The sequence below is a fragment of the Podarcis liolepis genome (assembly GCF_965112155.1).
Source record: "Podarcis liolepis genome assembly, chromosome: 4".
Lineage (NCBI taxonomy): Eukaryota > Metazoa > Chordata > Lepidosauria > Squamata > Lacertidae > Podarcis > Podarcis liolepis.
Window position 1 is genome coordinate 46,038,876 of NC_139558.1, and position 18,331 is coordinate 46,057,206.

Here is an 18,331-nt window from a genome sequence, read left to right on the forward strand (position 1 = left end):
TCTGAAACATACAGTTGAATCCTATAGATGCCTTCTACTCACAGATAAACCTTGGAGTTTAATGGGACTTTCTTACATATACAGTCATACCTTGGGTTAAAGTCGCTTCAGGTTGAACGTTTTCAGGTTGCGTTCCATGGCGACCCAGAAGTAACGGAACGGGTTGCTTCTGGGTTTTGCCACTCGCGCATGCGCAGACGCTCAAAATGACGTTATGCGCAGAAGCGGTGAATCGCAACCCGCACACGTGCAGACTTGGGTTGCATTCTGTTCAGGATGCGAACGGGGCTCCGGAATGGATCCCATTCGGATCCAGAGGTACCACTGTATATAGAATTGCAGTGTACCATAGCTCCACCCTCAAATTTAAATGTTGCTTTTAAAAACACTATTTTAAAAATTATGCAGAATTTGGACCTATGAGTTTGAATATTCAGAACATTTTTAATTCCCCAAAACTGAGGAGACCCTTTCATAAGTCTTAAGTATCCAAAAAAGGGAACAGACTCTCCAGTATCGTACTCTCCAATGTATGAAAGCAGAGTTTCTAATGTGGCTAACAGAGCTAACTTGTTGTTGTTGTTTAATCGTTTAGTCGTGTCCAACTCTTCGTGACCCCATGGACCAGAGCACGCCAGGCACTTCTGTCTTCCACTGCCTCCCGCAGTTTGGTCAGACTCATGTTTGTAGCTTCGAGAACACTGCCCAACCATCTCGTCCTCTGTCGTCCCCTTCTCCATGTGCCCTCAATCTTTCCCAACATCAGGGTCTTTTCCAGGGAGTCTTCTCTTCTCATGAGGTGGCCAAAGTATTGGAGCCTCAGCTTCAGGATCTGTCCTTCCAGTGAGCACTCAGGGCTGATTTCCTTCAGAATGGATAGGTTTGATCTTCTTGCAGTCCATGGAACTCTCAAGAGTCTCCTCCAGCACCATAATTCAAAAGCATAAATTCTTCGGCGATCAGCCTTCTTTATGGTCCAGCTCTCACTTCCATACATCACTACTGGGAAAACCATAGCTTTTACTATACGGACCTTTGTTGGCAAGGTGATGTCTCTACTTTTTAAGACGCTGTCTAGGTTTGTCATTGCTTTCCTCCTTGGGAGGAAAACAGAGCTAACTACTAACAAAATAATTAGCATGACAGTTGCAAACTGTAGGCTAGAACCATAGTTAACCTTCAGCTCATCTAGAATTGTGTGATTTGATACCTGCTTGGAATGAATTTAAAACATGTGCAATATAAGTAACCTTGCAGTAGGTATAAGTTGAAAATTGCCTTTTTCATTCTCTTGGACAGAAAAAGGCACAAAATGGAAAAAGCACTGACTTTTGGTTGAGAATGAAGAATGCAGAGCACACTGTGACTGCCCTCCTGATTCTCTTCCTTTAGCCACAGCTTGAAGTTACATTCACCTGACATTATATATGACACTGGGCCCAGGAAAAGTGAGTGTAGTTTGCCCACAATGCCTTGGTGGGCCAAACACTGAGCCCTGGTGGGCATAATTAGATCCATGGGCCAAGGTTTCCCCACTGCTGTTGTAAACCATGGGTGGGTATTGTGGTCACTTTTGTACATAAAGTGCAAGCATGCAAACTTTCTTCTCCTGATATGTACAGAAGGTATTTTTTCCAGTGGGTGCTTATTAGTTCCTGTGGTAGTTTATACTTATCAGTGACAGCTGGTCCCTGTTGGGCCTAGTGATTTCTATTGGAGAATAATCCTAGCAGTTTTAGTCAACAGTGGATGGTAATATCTTTCCTTAGAAATTAGTCAGAAATCATATGCACTATTTCACAAAATGAAGAAAGACTGCAGCCTTCTACTCTCTTAACTGGGGGTAATAAGCCATATTGAACTCAATGGAGGTTACTTCTGAGTAGGCTCAGTAAATTTATCTGTACCTGTTTGTTGAAGGCGGGAGGGAGGGGTTACATTTCTGCATTTTGTTTCCCTCTGACATCACTGTTTACAATAAGTATCTGGTAAATTCTGGGATGATGATAATATTAATGATCATCCAACATTTATATAACATGGATATCTATGCTTACTGTATCAGAGTCAGTAGACCTTGCTTTTCTCCATACACCTACGCTTTTAAGAACTGCAGGAGAAGCAGATACTCAACATATACCTTACCCAAGAATGGAAATTTTGGAGTCTGCTGCCCTCAAAGTCTATGAAAATGCTTCATTCTATAAGTCAATAAAAAAACCGCACTACATTTTCAACAGCCAAACTAAATTGTAACCACATATTAGTAAAATAATAATAATAAGGCTGCTACTGCAGGTTGTATTATTATTATTATTATTATTATTTAATTTAATTTAATTTAATTTAATTTAATTTGTATACTGCCCTATACCCACAGGTCTCAGGGCAGTTCACAGGATAACAGATTTCACAGATTGTAAACACTGAAAAGATTCTTGCCTTGTTGGCTCTCAAAACATGTTTCTGCAGCCTACAAATAAACAATTACCAGTGCACAGGCTCAGAACAGCAAAAGCATAATTCTTGTGTCTGGCTCTGGGGGGCTGCTGTAGGTCCACCCTGACACCTTTGTTAATCTGACATGTCTTGATATGCTAATTGTGTGTCCTGATTGGGTAGTGCTGCCATCCAAGAGGAAGATAGAAATCTGGCCAAATTGAGGATCCAGCAGCCCTGGTAAAATGTGCCCCAACCTGGAGACAAGAGGTGGAGACCTGCTTGCATAGCAGTGCTTTGTGACTGACTGCGCAGAAAGGCAATTTCCCCTTGGAATTGTTTCTGTCTTTGCAGTGAGCTAGGCAATCACCTCTCCGCACAGCCACTTACAAGGTATAGATTTATGGTCTTTAAAGGGAATTTTGGGGGGCAGATTTTGGTGGGACAGTGCACTAGTAGCCCTGTTTGAGAAACCGCTCCTTAGACATTCGATTTAAAGCATGCTTATGAGTATAACAAAGAATCAGAAACCACAATTAACATACATTCTTCATTTCCCGCAGTGGGCTCTGCAACCTTCTGTAGTCAATTTTGTTCTGTATTTTCCCATAACAGCCAGTAGCATTGTTAAACTGTTTGTGATAAATAGCTCCAGATGCTTTTAAATTAAAAGGACATTTTAGTTAAGCCTCTTCGGGGAGCAGTAAAAAAAAAAGAACTGCATTTTACTTATTTGTCCTGTCACTACTACTTCCAGATGGCCTCATCAACATCTGCTGCAATTGAGACATTTCACTGCAATAAAGATTAAATAGCTGTGTTGAATGGCCATTCTCTGAGGTTCAAGACTCTCTGCGTTTCTGGTAAATTCTATGCAAAATACAGAAAACGTGATACTTCAGAGTATAGTGAAAGGGTTTTGTGTGTCGCAATTTATCCATGACATCTTTCTACATGATTAATTTGCTGTGTGTACAACTGATGTTGTGTGCACTAGCTGTGGCAATCATACGTTATGTTTCAAAGACTGAGGAAGGAAAATAAGCATGTCCCCCGTCCTCTTCCCCAAGGGAAGGGAGAGAGCGAGGAAGGGGAAAGGCCCCCCAGCAACACAGCGCCCCACCCAGTATGCAGCCAGGAGCAGCAAGGAAGGGAGGTGGCTTATATTCAGGTGCAGCTTATATTCGGGCCAATACGGTATATATAAACCCACCCACACCAACACACCCCAAAGAGCCTTACAAGTGACAAGTCAGTGGGGTTAATCTTCTACCAGTCATACTCAGATTATACTTCAACTTTTCCTTCATATCCACTACAAATCACAGTCCCAAATATAAACGTTGGTTCCCTCTAAAATGTAACTATTTTAGTCTATTCCTGGGTGCAAACTTCAAAACTAGTCTTTAATGGCAACCTCCTGTTTCTTTATTATGATCTCCCTTTGGAGAGTAATTTGGAGTACGTTTTCTGTAGCTGATGAAGAGGCCACTGTATGAAATACTCAACCTCAGGGTTTTTTGTTTATTTGTTCTAAGGTAGGATTGGCTGTCTTGAGTTCATTTTCTTTGGTATACCACATTCATTTTGAATGTCTGCTTTCAGGCCTGCCTGATTTAAATACAGTGGTGCCTCGCAAGACAAAAATAATCCATTCCGCGAGTCTCTTCGTCTAGCGGTTTTTTTGTCTTGCGAAGCAACCCTATTAGCAGATTAGCGCTATTAGCGGTTTAGCGGCTATTAAAGGCTTAGCAGCTTAGCAGCTAAAAGGCTATTAGCGGCTTAGCGGCTTAGAAAAAGGGGGGGGGAGTGAAAAAAATCGCAAGACTTGCAAGACGTTTTCGTCTTGCGAAGCAAGCCCATAGGGAAAATTGTCTTGTGAAGCGCATCGAAAAACGGAAAACCCTTTCGTCTAGCGGGTTTTTCGTCTTGCGATGCATTCGTCTTGTGGGGCACCACTGTATTTCCTTTATTGTTGGTTGTTTTAATGCTGTTGTTACCCCGGCTTGGGATACGAATATAAATAGCTAACTATATAGATAGATGTCCCTATTTGAGTCAAAATGCTTCAGAAGTTGGTTGGGGCAAGGATAATGCATCGGTAGCCTTATGTTGCTAAGAAATGCACTGTAAACAGGAAAAAAACTGTTGAGTTACTACTTCTTCAAAGCTGGAAATTATCCATTTGCCCACTGCCTTATAACAGATTACTAGGAATACAAGGCTGATAGATCAGCATCTTTGTCCTGATTGACATTATTCCAGACAGGCTTGATGCCTGCCCCAAGTGGTTTCTGCTTTCCCACTACAAGTATTTAGTCTCTCTTTAAAGGGAAAATCATCTATCACCATGGATCCAGTATAATTGCCCTGTTGAGGAAAGTAATAAATTTGATTACCACAAGCTTTGCAACACCTTCCAGTTTATGGCTTTTCTTGAACCTCAAGGGAGTCCATGACTTTCACATGCAAATGGTGTCTGCACAAGGTTTTGTTTGTGTTCTTGAAGGGTATGATCTGAAGACACCTGAGGTTACTGCTTTGCTGGAGCTAAGCAGGGTTGGGTTGGGACTGCAGATAAAGGCAAATTCCATGTTGGGGATCTTTAGGAAGGGGATTGAAAATAAAACTAGCAATATTATAATGCTCTTACATTTGGAATACTGTGTGCACGTCTGGTCACCTCGTCACACAAAAAAAGAAAGATGTAGAAATGGAAAGGTTTCAGAAATGGGCAACCGAAATGATCAAGGGATTGGAGCATCTACCCTTTGAGAAAATGTTACAAAATTTGGGGCTTTTTCCTTTAGGAAAAAGGCAAGCAGTGCATGATAGAGACTTCTTCGCACAGGACATAGTTAAAGTATGGAATTTGCCAGTGTGGTGTAGTGGTTAAGAGTGGTAGACTCATAATCTGGGGAACCAGGTTCGTGTCTCCGCTCCTCCACATGCAGTTGCTGGGTGACCTTGGGCCAGTCACACTTCTTTGAAGTCTCTCAGCCCCACTCACCTCACAGAGTGTTTGTTGTGGGGGAGGAAGGGAAAGGAGATTGTTAGCCGCTTTGAGACTCCTTAAAGGGAGTGAAAGGTGGGATATCAAATCCAAACTCCTCCTCTTCTTCTTCTTCTTCTTCTTCTTCTTCTTCTTCTTCTTCTTCTTCTTCCACAAGATGTTGTCATGGCCACTAACAGTGTCGGCTTTGAAAGAGGATTATGGGCATTCATGTGCAATGGTTGTTAGCTATGGTGACTGTGTTCTACCTGTGTTTGATCAATGGTTACGAGCTATCTCCCCCTCCCACTGCTGGAGGTAGTATGCCTCTGAATATCAGTTGCTGGAAATCACAAGTGGGGAGACTGGAGTTGCAGCCAGGTCCTGCTTGTGGGCTTCCTATATGTTGGATGCACTGGGAATACAGAGCTAGGTGGTCCTTCGGTCCAATCCAGAAGGGCTCTTCTTATGTTCTTGTGAAAGGCAGGATATGAATGCAAGAAAAACAAACAAGCCCTACAATTCACAGAGAGCAACGGTCTTAAAAAGATATGCAGTGTTTCCTTTCTCATAAACAGCTTGCCATCAGTATGTACATTCCTCTGTGGAAGAGTCAAAAGCAAAGATCAGGAGCACTGAGGGGGAAGAAACACATCCAAGATTATTGCTGCGACCATACAGCCCTGACTCAGTTCCAAAGCTATCTGATCTGTGTAAGGCTCCACTGTTATGACAGTCAATACAAATGTAATAATCACAACTTCCCTGCCAAGTCATACAGGGAATTGTGGTGAGATGCTGATAATTCTTTTTAAAGGCCCTCACAGAACTACAAGTCCCATGGTTCACAGGAAAAGGGGGGAATGACTAGTTTAATTATGTCCTCAAAATTGTTGTGGGGAGAGGGGACTGATACTTGCACACCTGGGCTATATCTCTTCTTATACCTGTGATCTCAAACCCACCATAATTAATGGCAAGTCAACTAGCTTGCAAGCATTGTTGTATCTGATAACATAGGTTGTTGCTTGTGAGAGGAGAGCCCACGCTGCTATACACCATTAAATCTCCGAGCTGTCGTTTTTGCTACTAGAAACCCAGATGCTAGAACACTGGTTTAACTTTCCTGATCCTCTGGGTAAGAACCCCTCTCCCCTAACCTTCATTCCATTGGGAAACACTGTACTCTCAACTTTTAAATTGGCAACAACTGCTACAAGCATTTTAATGCATTGAGACAGTGTAAAATTAGAAATAGGCTTTAAAACACAATTCTGCAGATCCGCAGTACGATAGATATATAACATGTAGAACAAATATTTTTCATTCTTTTGCATCTTCAATTAATTGACTATATACTGTAGAAATATTATTCTACACAAAATAAAACTAGAAGCTAGTTCTTAGGTTGGGCTTTTATTTCATAGGATAGGGTTCAGTTACAGAACAGACCCTTTGAAATTAATGTACCTAACTTAGGTTGTTCATTGTTCATTAATTTAAATGGGTCTGTACTGAACCCATAATAAGTATTCCGATTGAATAATTGAGGAGGTAAACGCAAGATGAACAACATTCATTCCCATTCATAAGTGAATATCCTACATTGGGTAAGGTAGTAGGGTGATAACAACCAACCTAAACAGCCATTAAAAGTTGCCTATGAAAGATTGGGAAAGATTGAGGGTACAAGGAGAAGGGAACGAAAGAGGACCGGATGGTAGGACAGTGTTCTCGAAGCTACCAGCATGGGTTTGACCAAACTGCAGGAGGCAGTGGAGAACAGGAGTGCCTGGCATGCTCTGGTCCATGGGGTCATGAAGAGTCGGACATGACTAAATGGCTAAACAACAACAACAACATGAAAGTCACAGTTTTTCTGGCATAGCCCTTGTTCTAGTTATAACCTCCAATTAAAAAATGAATATTTAGTTATTATTTTGTTTCACACAGTTAACCTCTGTGTTGAAAACACAGCATGAAATAAGTGTTCTAATTCTGAGATAATACTCTATGGGATATTAAATATTAAACTTCAATATTTCACCCACAGATAAGTATGCACTCCAACTGGATGTGTCTTTGCTGTCCATAATGCTAAGCTTCATTAACTCTTTTAATTTACAGTAACATTCCCAAACGCACTTTAAAACGAGCATGAACAGTTACTGCATGCTCATAAAAAAATGCTCTTAATGTATATTAAGAAATAATTGCATAGACACAAATCATTAACAGTTAAGTCTTACTAAATATGTTTTAATATTACCACTCTCAGTTAATTTACACTGTCTTATTAAGTTGAGATAGCTACATTTAATGACAGCTAATGTGTTTTCAGATACTACCCAATTATAACCTTAAAAATAACACTTGCCCACCAAGCCACTTTGTAAGCAGTTCCCTGGTTGTGACATTTACTTGCATTTTGAAGGAAGGGCTAACCTCTGGCAGCGGCAGCAGCAGCAGTGGCGTCTTTGGTGTCTGCATTCATTCCATGGGGCGTCAGCAGCCTTTGTCAGCAGATAGCAAAAATAGGAGTTTCTAGCTGATTCAGTAGCTTCTGCCATACTTTCAGGGCAGATGCTGTCCCATGGCTACAGTGATGATGTACGGTTTACAGTGGCGTAGCGTGGGGGGTGCAGGGGGGGCCGGCCGCACTGGGCACAACATCTGGGGGTTAGGGTTAGGGGGCGCAAATCCATGGGTTAGGGGGCGCAAATTACTTGCCTTGCCCCGGGTGCTGACAACCCACGCTACGCCACTGACGGTTTAATATTCACAGGAAACATAATCAAGCATAGAAATGGGAAAACCCAATGAAAGTGACAAGTGGGGTGCTGTGGGGTTCTCTCCTGGGCCCATCATGGTTCAACAGCTTTATAAATGACTTGGACAAAGGAATTGAGATGCTCATCAAATTTGCAGATGACTCCAACCTGGGAGGAGTAGCTAATGCCACAGAAGACAGAATTGGGATTCAACATTAATTTTATTTATTTATTTAATAAAATAGATAAAACATCAGCATGAGAAGGACATAAATATCCAATGGGGGATTAACAGATTAAAGGCACCCTCCTAAGACTAAAAAGGAAGAAAACTATTTTGAGAAGGAGTTTTACAATCTCTACAGCAGCATGTTGATGGAATTAGTCAGGAAGAGTGAAATATATTTCCCTTACATTTTTCCATATATTGGTTAATAATACACAAGCATAAAAATGCAATAGCAAGAAGCAGAGCAATTTCCCCACTTTTGCAAGATGCACAGTATGTCTGAAATATGTATCTTTTAATGTCTGTGGGTTTGTTTTGTTCGTTTTTACTCTTTCTTGTTAGGGTTTGCAAAGAGCCATCAGAGTTGATGGGATCTGACGGTTACAATGGAGGCAACATCAAATGCAACCACAGAAAACTCTGATCTTGTGAAGGGAGCTCATCTAGAGACAGATGATTGGTTGGCTTCTCCGAGAACTATCAGCGATGCTGAAGATGAAGCTACTGCAAGGGAGAACATTCACACTGACACTGAAAAAGAACCAGTAATGAAAGAGCCACTTGTGCTGATAACAGATTGGGATCCACGGGCTTTACCTAGCCAGGAGGAAGAATCCTTGAGACGCTCACGGTATAGGTTAGGAGGCTCTGCTGATAGCATATTATCTTTAACTTCTTCCCATTCTCTCCTACCTCTTGAATGGAAAATTTTGAGATCTAGTCAATCAGAGAGCACACTGGCACATTTTTCTGATGCCACTCTAGAAAACACAGAAGGAGGACATAAAGATTCATCAGACAATAACCAAGATGTTGTGGATGATATAATTGGAGATGAAGTTGCTTTCAAAGTATGTACTCGTATGCTCAACCATAATTTAGGTGCTGCTTACACTGCAGATTCCAGGACAGCCTTTCCCGTAATACACAATGGATCACCCAGCCCTAAAGATGCAAACTACTCAAAGAAAACTTCAGATAGTTCACAGTGCAAACATATACTGCACCCAAGAACAGAAAAGTTTCCAGATGTTGGAATGCAAGCACATAACTCAGGTAACTAGTACAATCATGGGTGGGTGGTGGTTGTGACCCGGCGCGGTGGCTCCTTCACACACAACCCATCCACCTGGCCACCATGGTGCATTCTGGGGTCCCACCAGACCCAGATTTGAATTCTGAACCAATCCGCATTGGCTGGGGGGGCGTGGACAGAGAGCAGACCTTGCTGCCATAGTCTCCACTCAGGTCTGCTCCCAGAACATTTAAGCAGGCCAGCTCATAACTCAGGTAACTAGGACAATTAACTGGGTTCTTTGAATGAATGAATGAATGAACGTACGAACGATTCAGTCGTGTAATGTTCTTCACGTGTCCTTTTTCAGCAGCTGATAGAAAAGATTCAAGTTTGACTGACCAGCTTTGGACAGCTGCTGCATCAGCAAAGAACTTACATAATATCGCCGTGTCAAATGGTTGGGAAGGCAATTCTTATCATCACAAGGTATTAAAAAAAAGATTTTCTTTAGTGTCATATAAATTCAAATGTTACGTATGTTTCTGGACTTTATGCATATTAACTCCTAAATCATGCCAAAGATCCATCATAGCATCCTGTTTTCATAATGGCGAACCAGATGCCCATGGGAAAGATGTCCCAAGAGCACTCTCCCCATGGGTGATTCCCAGCAACTGGTATTCAGAGTCAGATTGCTTCCAACTGTGGAGGAAGAAACATAGCCATCATGGCAAGTAGCCTTTGACAGACTTATCACTCATTCATCTGTTCCCTTTTAAAGCAACTACATTGTTGGCCATCATTACCTCTTGTGGGAGTGAATTCGACAGTTTAACTATGTTATATTCCAACATTCAGCTTCATGGGATAAACTTGGAACATGAAGGTTTGGATATGGTGGTTCAGCTTATTTACTAACCATTAGTATCCAAACTACCGTATTTTTTGCACCATAACACTCACTTTTTTCCTCCTAGAAAGTAAGGTGAAATGTCTGTGCGTGTTATGGAGGGAATGCCTACGGGTGGCATGCCTACGGATTTTCCTCCTCTAAAAACTACGTGTGTGTTATGGTCGGGTGCGTGTTATAGAGCGAAAAATACGGGTATATATACATGGAAAGGGCTCGTCCTTGTAACCTTGGTAGTGCAAGACATTCATAATAAAAAAACTGACAGTAGCAATCAGGAAAGAAGGCATAAAGTTCCTGGCATATGAAATGAAAATACCAAAAATATCTTCCTCCAAAAAAAAAAAAAAAAAAAAACTCCAGAGAGGTGATATTAAAAAAATAGAATATACTTGACTTCCTTTTCTTAAGATGTGTGTTTGGGAGGATCGATTGTGAACTAGTACTTTATTTGAAAATGATAGGTTTGCTTCAAGTTTGGCTGGTACAAATACATCTCATATACCACATTACAATAAGCAATGTGTGAGGATAGTATGTTTTGGTTAATGACAATGGATGCTGTATTCAGACTATAATTAGCAGCCCCAGCTATTGCATGATATGGTCGATTTATACTTGCCTTCTAGGTATCTGCAAATAGTTCAAGCCTTTTAAAGGAAATCCATGGAAACCCATAAAATACGGCATAAAATGAGGAAAATATTTGTTAATGTTACTATGATTGTTTATATGTGATAGTTTTGATTACATGCAGACAGGAAGGCTCACAAAATATTTTTTTGAAGTCTGAATAGTATATGTGTGTCTGCACTAAAATGTAAAACTTCCAAAAAGCAGCACTGGTGATGGTAGCGGGGAGAAGGAAGAAATTCCAGGTGTTTGAACATCTTTCTACAAGCTCCAGTTCTTCCTCCTTTTTTCCATTGTTTTCTTTGCATTGGACATGCTAAACCAGGCTGCTGCGGCGGCAGCTGCTCAAGCTGTGCCTCTTGACAATAGCCTTGCCTTCTGGCCTGATGATGGTTAGATTCCCAACACAAAAGCTCTTTTCTGATGTAAATGGAGGGCAGTGACATTACACAAGGATTGTTGGGGATGCTGGATGTGGAATCATGAAAGCCGGCCAACCAGACAAAACGGCAGAGGTAAAATGGTAAAGTGCTGTTAAATTAAGGTTTTCTTTTTATAAAATATGAATAGAGCCGTCATCAAGCACTAAACAAAAGCTAATGCTTCATGGTAGCAACATATTTAAAATAACCCTTTCTTTGGGATGAAACATTTCAGTCAATGTCTGAAGCACAAAATATATGCTTATGATTATTTGAAGAATCCAAATCGTCCAAATCATGATTATCTGCCACTACCGTTGTTTTCTTTTTAAAGAAACTAAAGTATTTCACCGATGCAAGATTTAGGAACTCTTTGTATAAAGCAAACTTCATGGATTTTTGTCTGAATGTATATAACTGTTTGGTGTTTTCAAGATTTTGCATTTCTCTGCTCTTTTTCTCATTTTGAGCACACTTACATTGTAGCACTCTGAATTTTCTCCAATTATACTTTTATGTTGCATTTGTTTATTATCTTCACTGAGTTTTTACTGAAACCTACAACCACTGCAGTTTCTTTATCTTCAAAAGATTAGTATATATGGATATCGGCAAATTGAGGGGTATAAAGCAGGCTTTATATGGATATGGGTGAGAAGCGTATCCTTTGTTATGGTTTTAACAATCCACTTGCTGTGTTTCATTTACAGTAACATGTCTAATCAGAAACTTTCTCAGCAGTGAAGGCACCATCTAAGTTTAAATGTATATTGTTATTCAGTTTTGTGCTGTTTATACGATAAGAAGCTTTAACCATTCATATATTTCAGATATTCAATATTCATATTTCAGATGGTAAAAAAAACATGTTTTTCTTTAAGGATTGTTGGAAATAACAAGGTTGAAGTTCTTACTCTTTAGGGTGCCACAAGACAGGGCTAAACTTCTGAAGTTTGAATCTAGTATATGAACACCTGACTTGCTCTTTTGAACCATTTATGTTGCATAGATATGGCTTAGAGTTGTCATAATTTCATAATCTTTGTGGGGGTTTTGTACTGTGTTAACTATAAGATGCTTAATGGACCTAGACCACAGAGGAGCTGAAAAGTATCCTATCAATTCAGTAGTAGTAAAAATAATAATAAACAAATGCAATCTTTGTATACAGAATAAATGCACAGGTTTGTTTGTTTTTTAAACAAAAGAGCTTTATTCTTAATACATGGAAAACAGCACATGTCACAATATACAGAACCATGCAACAGTTCTCATTACACAGCACAAATTAAATTAAACACTTGAAATTTATTCTTGACTTTCTTTTTTTCTTTTTTGTTAGTCAACAAAGAAAGGAAGGTCTCCTGCAATGTCAGAGTTTCTGCTGAAATCTCCAGATGAGAACAAACAGGAATTTCATCAACCCATGAAGAATGTGCAGGCTAAACGTCAAGTACTGTTGAATGGACAGAGTCCACACGCAGATGATGGCAAACTTTACGGGAAGGTGAATGATTTGCATCTCTCTCTCTCTCTCTCTCTATATATATATATATAGTTTCTTTCATTATAAGAACCTAAGAAGAGCCTGCTGGATCCGGCCAGTGGCCCTTCTAGTACAGCATCCTATTCTCAAAGCAGCCATCTGAATGCCTGTGGCTTCCAGCAACTGGTATTCAAAAGCATTACTGCCTCCTATGGTGGAGGCAAAGCATAGCCATCATGGCTTGTAGCCACTGATAGCCTTATCTGTCTAATCCCCTTTTAAAACTATCCAGCTTCATGGCCTGTTGTTTATGCACTGAGTGAAGAGGTACTTTCTTTTACCTGTCCTGAATCTTCATTGAGTCCAGCTTCATTGAATCTCCATGAGTTCTAGTGTATAAGTGCGGGAGAAAGACCTCTCTCTATCCACTTTTTCCATACCACGTGTAATTTTGTAAACATCTATCATGGCACCTCTTTCTCCCCTTTCAGGACCTTTTCCAACTTGGCAATATCCTTTTTGAGTACCGGAACTGTCACACCACAGATCAGTAGACCAGCATTCTGATACCAGCAGTTTTATTTCCCATTCCTTTTCTACACACACCAGGTCAACATCTTCATCAACTGAAACACTTTCACTTTGCTGTTATCCTTAGTTCTGGCATACTGTGAAATTCAAAAACGAATAGAGAATGTTCTTAAATAGGCATATGACAGCTGCAGGAGTGAAGCTACAATTAACTCACCAGCAAAACTATCCAAAAGAAGTGGGGGCACGGGAAATAAAAACTGTGTAATTCCCCATTCCTTTGCTTCCTCCCTCCATATTATACAGTATACTTAAAGAACAATGATTGAATAGATTAATGAAGCGGTTGTGTACTTGCGTGATTTGACTTCTGAACAGGGGAGTGGCAAGTCAAGTGAACTGAAATGCTTCCGAAATAGATAATCTTGATTGTACACTAAACAGATGGCAATGGCAGGAACTCAAGAGATAAATATAGTCCAGTGAGTGAGTTGCTGCAGACTCTTACTCAGGGCTGTAAGCACAAGTTTATAGGAGCTTATCTCACAGAAACTTTAAGAACAGAAGGGTAAAAAGAAAACATATAGAGGAGAGAAATCACTTTTTTTGTATTAACACTTATATGCCACCGCATAGCCAGTAATGAAAAAAAAGAAAAGTAATCAGAGCAACGAAAGTCAAAGACTAAAATTCTAAGCTTTACGTTTTCTCAGCTAAACAAACTAATGGATGGGTATGGAAAAACCACAGGTTTTATCCAGTAATGAATCTAAGAGATAGCATACCACACCAAAAATAAACAAAAGCTATCCAAATAAATACTTGAACTCTCAAAATAGAACAATGAAGATTTTTACAAGTATGGGAATGCCAGTATGCAAAGTAAATTTGTGGAAAAAAATAAAAGCTTAATAATAAAAAACATAAGATACAAGATAATAGATCAGGTTTTTTCTTCCTAAATTATAAAGAAGGCTCAGTCAAAAGTGAAAATAGAGAACTTAATTCATATTCATTGATAGGATGAGGAATACTATAAGCAAGAATGTAAAAAATGCATTGTACAGAATTCAAATATCTTGTTATTTCCTTTGTTCTTAAAGGTTGTCCCAATTTCCTGCTGTTGCAAACTCCCAGATTTTATCAATCCAATCATTTATTGTTATTGCCTCCACTTGTTTGCATCATTTGTGTGTGTGTTTGTGTGTGCGTGTGTGTGTGTGTTTGTGTATCACACACACAGATGCATATAAGTATATGTGACTTTATATAGATATATTGTAAGACATCAATTTAGAAAACTCAGAAGTATGGGGAAAGTACATATTAATTATTGTTCAGAATTACAAATAGAATGCCATATTTTTATCTTTTCCGTGTAATTAAAAAATGTGGTTTTTGAAACTGGAATGTTTCAAAAGAACAAACTAATGCAAATATATATTTTTTTTTAAGGAGATAGAATTTCTTAATGAAGAGCTGTCAACTTGTAGCCTGCCAAAATTTGAATGCAACTCTCCCGGAATTCTACAGCAACAGATTGGTATGGAGTCATGCAAGCTTGTTAATTTCATCATTCAACATTCAGTGCCTTTATTTTAATTTCCATTTGAATGTGTGCTCATTTGTTTTTATATGCATCAGTCCACATGATGATCCACATTTATTAATTTCTGTGAAAGTTCAAATATCAGTTTAGAAAAACCTTGAAACCATGTTCTACTCCTAAGTACTATAGGATGAGTGTTCAGGTTATTGGCACCACTACAATACACTGGCTACAAACAGCCAACGCTATGGCAATAAATTTAAGCATCAGCTTAATGCATTATTTCCCCCTTCCCCGCTAAAATCTCTAAATGCACTCAAGTAAACAAACTTCCCCCCAAAAAACCAATTCAAGCTGTACAATTTCCCGCCCAAACTTTACCCAAAGTCAAAGTGCTATTCCTCTTTTCATAGAATTGCAGAGTTGGAGGGGACACTGAGGGTCATCTGGTTCGACCCCTGCAGTGCATGAGTCTTTTGCGCAAAGTGTGTATCCTATGCCTCTACAAATACTAGGCACAATTCAATCAAGGCTGTATTTTTATGCACACTTTTAATTCATTCTGAGAAACAAGCGTAGTCCTGGGATGCAAGCTAAGTATTTTAAGTCCCTTTTATTTCAGTAGGAGAGTTGCAATCCTATGCACGTCTACTGAGAAATAAGCTCAGTGAGACTTACTTCCCAGGTAAGTGTATCTTGCATTAAAGTCTTAAGCACAATAGGCCTTAAATGTGACTTGATGATGCATACTGAATATTTTTGCATATTGATACACAGGAAACCTTAAAAGCCAAATCACCGATCTTCAAGAAGCCAATGAGACTGCGGTCTTAGAGCTAGCAAAGGCAGATGAGGAGATTTCACAACTGAAGAATGAAATGGCTCAATTAAAATCTGAGTATATGCAGAAGTTAGCAGACTCTAAAGAAGAAAATCTTAATCTGAAGAAAAAGGTAAGGGGTCTGGGACAATCCTTTATTATAACTTATATACTTTAATTTTAAACCTGTGTTTTTCTTTAAGTGGGGTAGAAGACAGGTAATATATATTTAATCATGGATCAAACAGTAACCAAAGCTATAATTAGTCAACGGGTGATATTCATTTGTTTTATGCCTACAACTGTGAGCTTAAACATTCTTAGTATGTATTTGTCTCCTAAATGTTTTATAAAATAATTGCATATTTTACACATTCACTGCTAAACCATGCTGTAAAGAATGATAAACTCACTGCATTCAGAAAAGTACTACAGAAGAGAAAGAGTTCTGGCCTTTTTACTTGCATGCTTGGTTTGTTTGTTTATTAAATTCGTTGTTCACTTATTTTGCCACGGCAACTCTAAGCGACATGCAATATTTTATGTGACTTACAATTTATTTTTACATGGGAAATTCAAACATAAGAACCTGTCCTGCAGTCTGCATTGGCACAGGAGCAGGTAGGGTGCATTGTGCAATTTCTCTGCACATGAATATAATCCATTAGGCAAAACTTTAACCAACCTGGGAATTACAGCAGTTCAGAAGTGATCAGTTATGCTTTAAACAACTGATTTCTTATATGTTGATTTCTACTCTTTATTGCTTTCCTCCTTCATGATCAAGAATCAAAACACAGTTTAAACTAATTCTTCCCCCTCTAAAGATCAATAGGATGCACAGCAGACATGATCCAGTAGACACTTATGAGCAGACCTTGCATGAAGAGATTTGTGAGCTAAGAGCGGAGTCCAGGAGACTGAGAGAAATCGGCCACCAGCTGAATGAGGAAAACCATAGGCTGAAAGAAGAGCTATGGGATGTAAAGAGGAAATATGAATGGCTCGTGCATACAGTTGCTGGCAAACAGGATGGTAAAGGAACCACCATTATGGTATATTGCTTGGGTTCTTACGATGATCAGTAAACAGCCCAGTATGTTGCTCCAGCAAAGATAGGAGGCCACATCTCATTAACAACATTAACACCAGTTACTTCTGAGCAATGACTTTATAGCACAGCTTCATGGCAGTGGCATAGCATGGGCAGGCACAGGGGCAGTTGTCCCAGGTGCATAATTGTTAGGAGTGCAAAATTTCAACACCTGAAGCTGCCTCAATACAGCTGCACAGTTCCGTCACTGGGCTCTGTTGAAAATGGCTCCTCCGTGCAAACTAGGAAGTGACCTCTGCAGACAATGGAATGACTCTTCTTGTCTCTGCAGCTGTGATCTTCTGGGTGATGCAGATGCCATTAGGCAGTTGAATGCACATGCATACTCTGTCCCTCTCTGTGTGGCCCCGGGCGCTGGCAACTCATGCTACGCCACCGCTCATGGAGCCCATTCTTCCGTATGGGTTCATCATGTGTCCACTGCAATATAATACAGGAGGAAGACTGACTATAACAGGCCCTTGTCCATCACTATTGTGCACTGACTGCTGTATAAAAAATAGCTGCTACTCGCCATGCAATCAGATAGACCTGTGCTGAGGTTTCTTAAGAGGATAAAGTGCATTCAACAGATTTTCAGTAATAATAATAATAATAATAATCACTGAAGATATAGTGACAATGAATTTGATTTCAACCACCAACTTAAATATGAATCCTATCATGGAGAAAAAGGTGTGAAATTTCTTTCATAAGCTGGATAAAGCAATAACTTGTAGTGGTTAGTGTAGCAAGTGAGGCTTTTATTGATGCATGTACAGAGATATACATCATCTCATCATTCTGGGTTGCCTCTGTGTTTGTGCCCAGAATGACTGTGTGTTCATTTAAAAAGATCTTGTCTCTAGTCATCAGGTACATCTTTATACCCTCAACAATTATCCCAAATATTTTATAAATTATCCGAGGCAAAGCTACAACATTAACAACAATACTACCACAGTGAAATTCACCAAAACCAATCTTTATTGGAATTCGAAATGCCGGAAGAGGTATTTGTTGATTAACTGTAAAGGTGATTAACCCTCAACAGGTAATTAATACTGTCAGAGTTGACGGTTAGCAAAGAGAGATCCAGCACTGCAGAAAAGGGACTTCAACTTTCTACTGCAGTCACAGCAATGCTGAATCATGGCAAATAGCTATAAAATAGCTTTCTTAAAACTAAAAGTGCTTGAAGATCAGTGCAACTAGCAGCAGTTTGTGTATTTATTTTACATTAAGTTCTTCCAATGAGTATCTAATGTTACTCATTTGATTACAGTTTATTTTAAATGTGGCATCTGTGATAAGTAAGACAATTCTGTTCCCAGCTATACTAAAGCCAAAGTGTATTTCTCACGTCTTAATTTAAAATAATAATAATAAAGCAGGAAGTTGCTCTTTCAGAAGACATTCAACCAACAAACGGAAAAGA

The 18,331-nt window shown here is 39.5% G+C and overlaps 1 protein-coding gene across 9 annotated transcripts in view; it reads left to right on the top strand.

Moving 5' to 3' along the window:
* Window positions 1-18,331, top strand: part of LOC310704634 (uncharacterized protein) — a 35,574-nt gene that overhangs the window by 10,624 nt on the left and 6,619 nt on the right. For 6 of the 9 annotated variants that reach the window (XM_083498312.1, XM_083498311.1, XM_083498313.1 and 3 more), the window contains 6 exons: window positions 8,774-9,487; window positions 9,817-9,935; window positions 12,757-12,921; window positions 14,887-14,974; window positions 15,758-15,933; window positions 16,628-16,835. In XM_083498312.1, the coding sequence (XP_083354438.1) occupies window positions 8,818-9,487; window positions 9,817-9,935; window positions 12,757-12,921; window positions 14,887-14,974; window positions 15,758-15,933; window positions 16,628-16,835 (1,426 nt within the window). In that variant the 5' untranslated portion in view covers window positions 8,774-8,817. Of the gene's footprint in view, window positions 1-6,009; window positions 6,145-8,773; window positions 9,488-9,816; window positions 9,936-12,756; window positions 12,922-14,886; window positions 14,975-15,757; window positions 15,934-16,627; window positions 16,836-18,331 lie in introns of all 9 variants that reach the window. The other 3 variants (XM_083498315.1, XM_083498319.1, XM_083498318.1) reach the window with 3 other exon arrangements.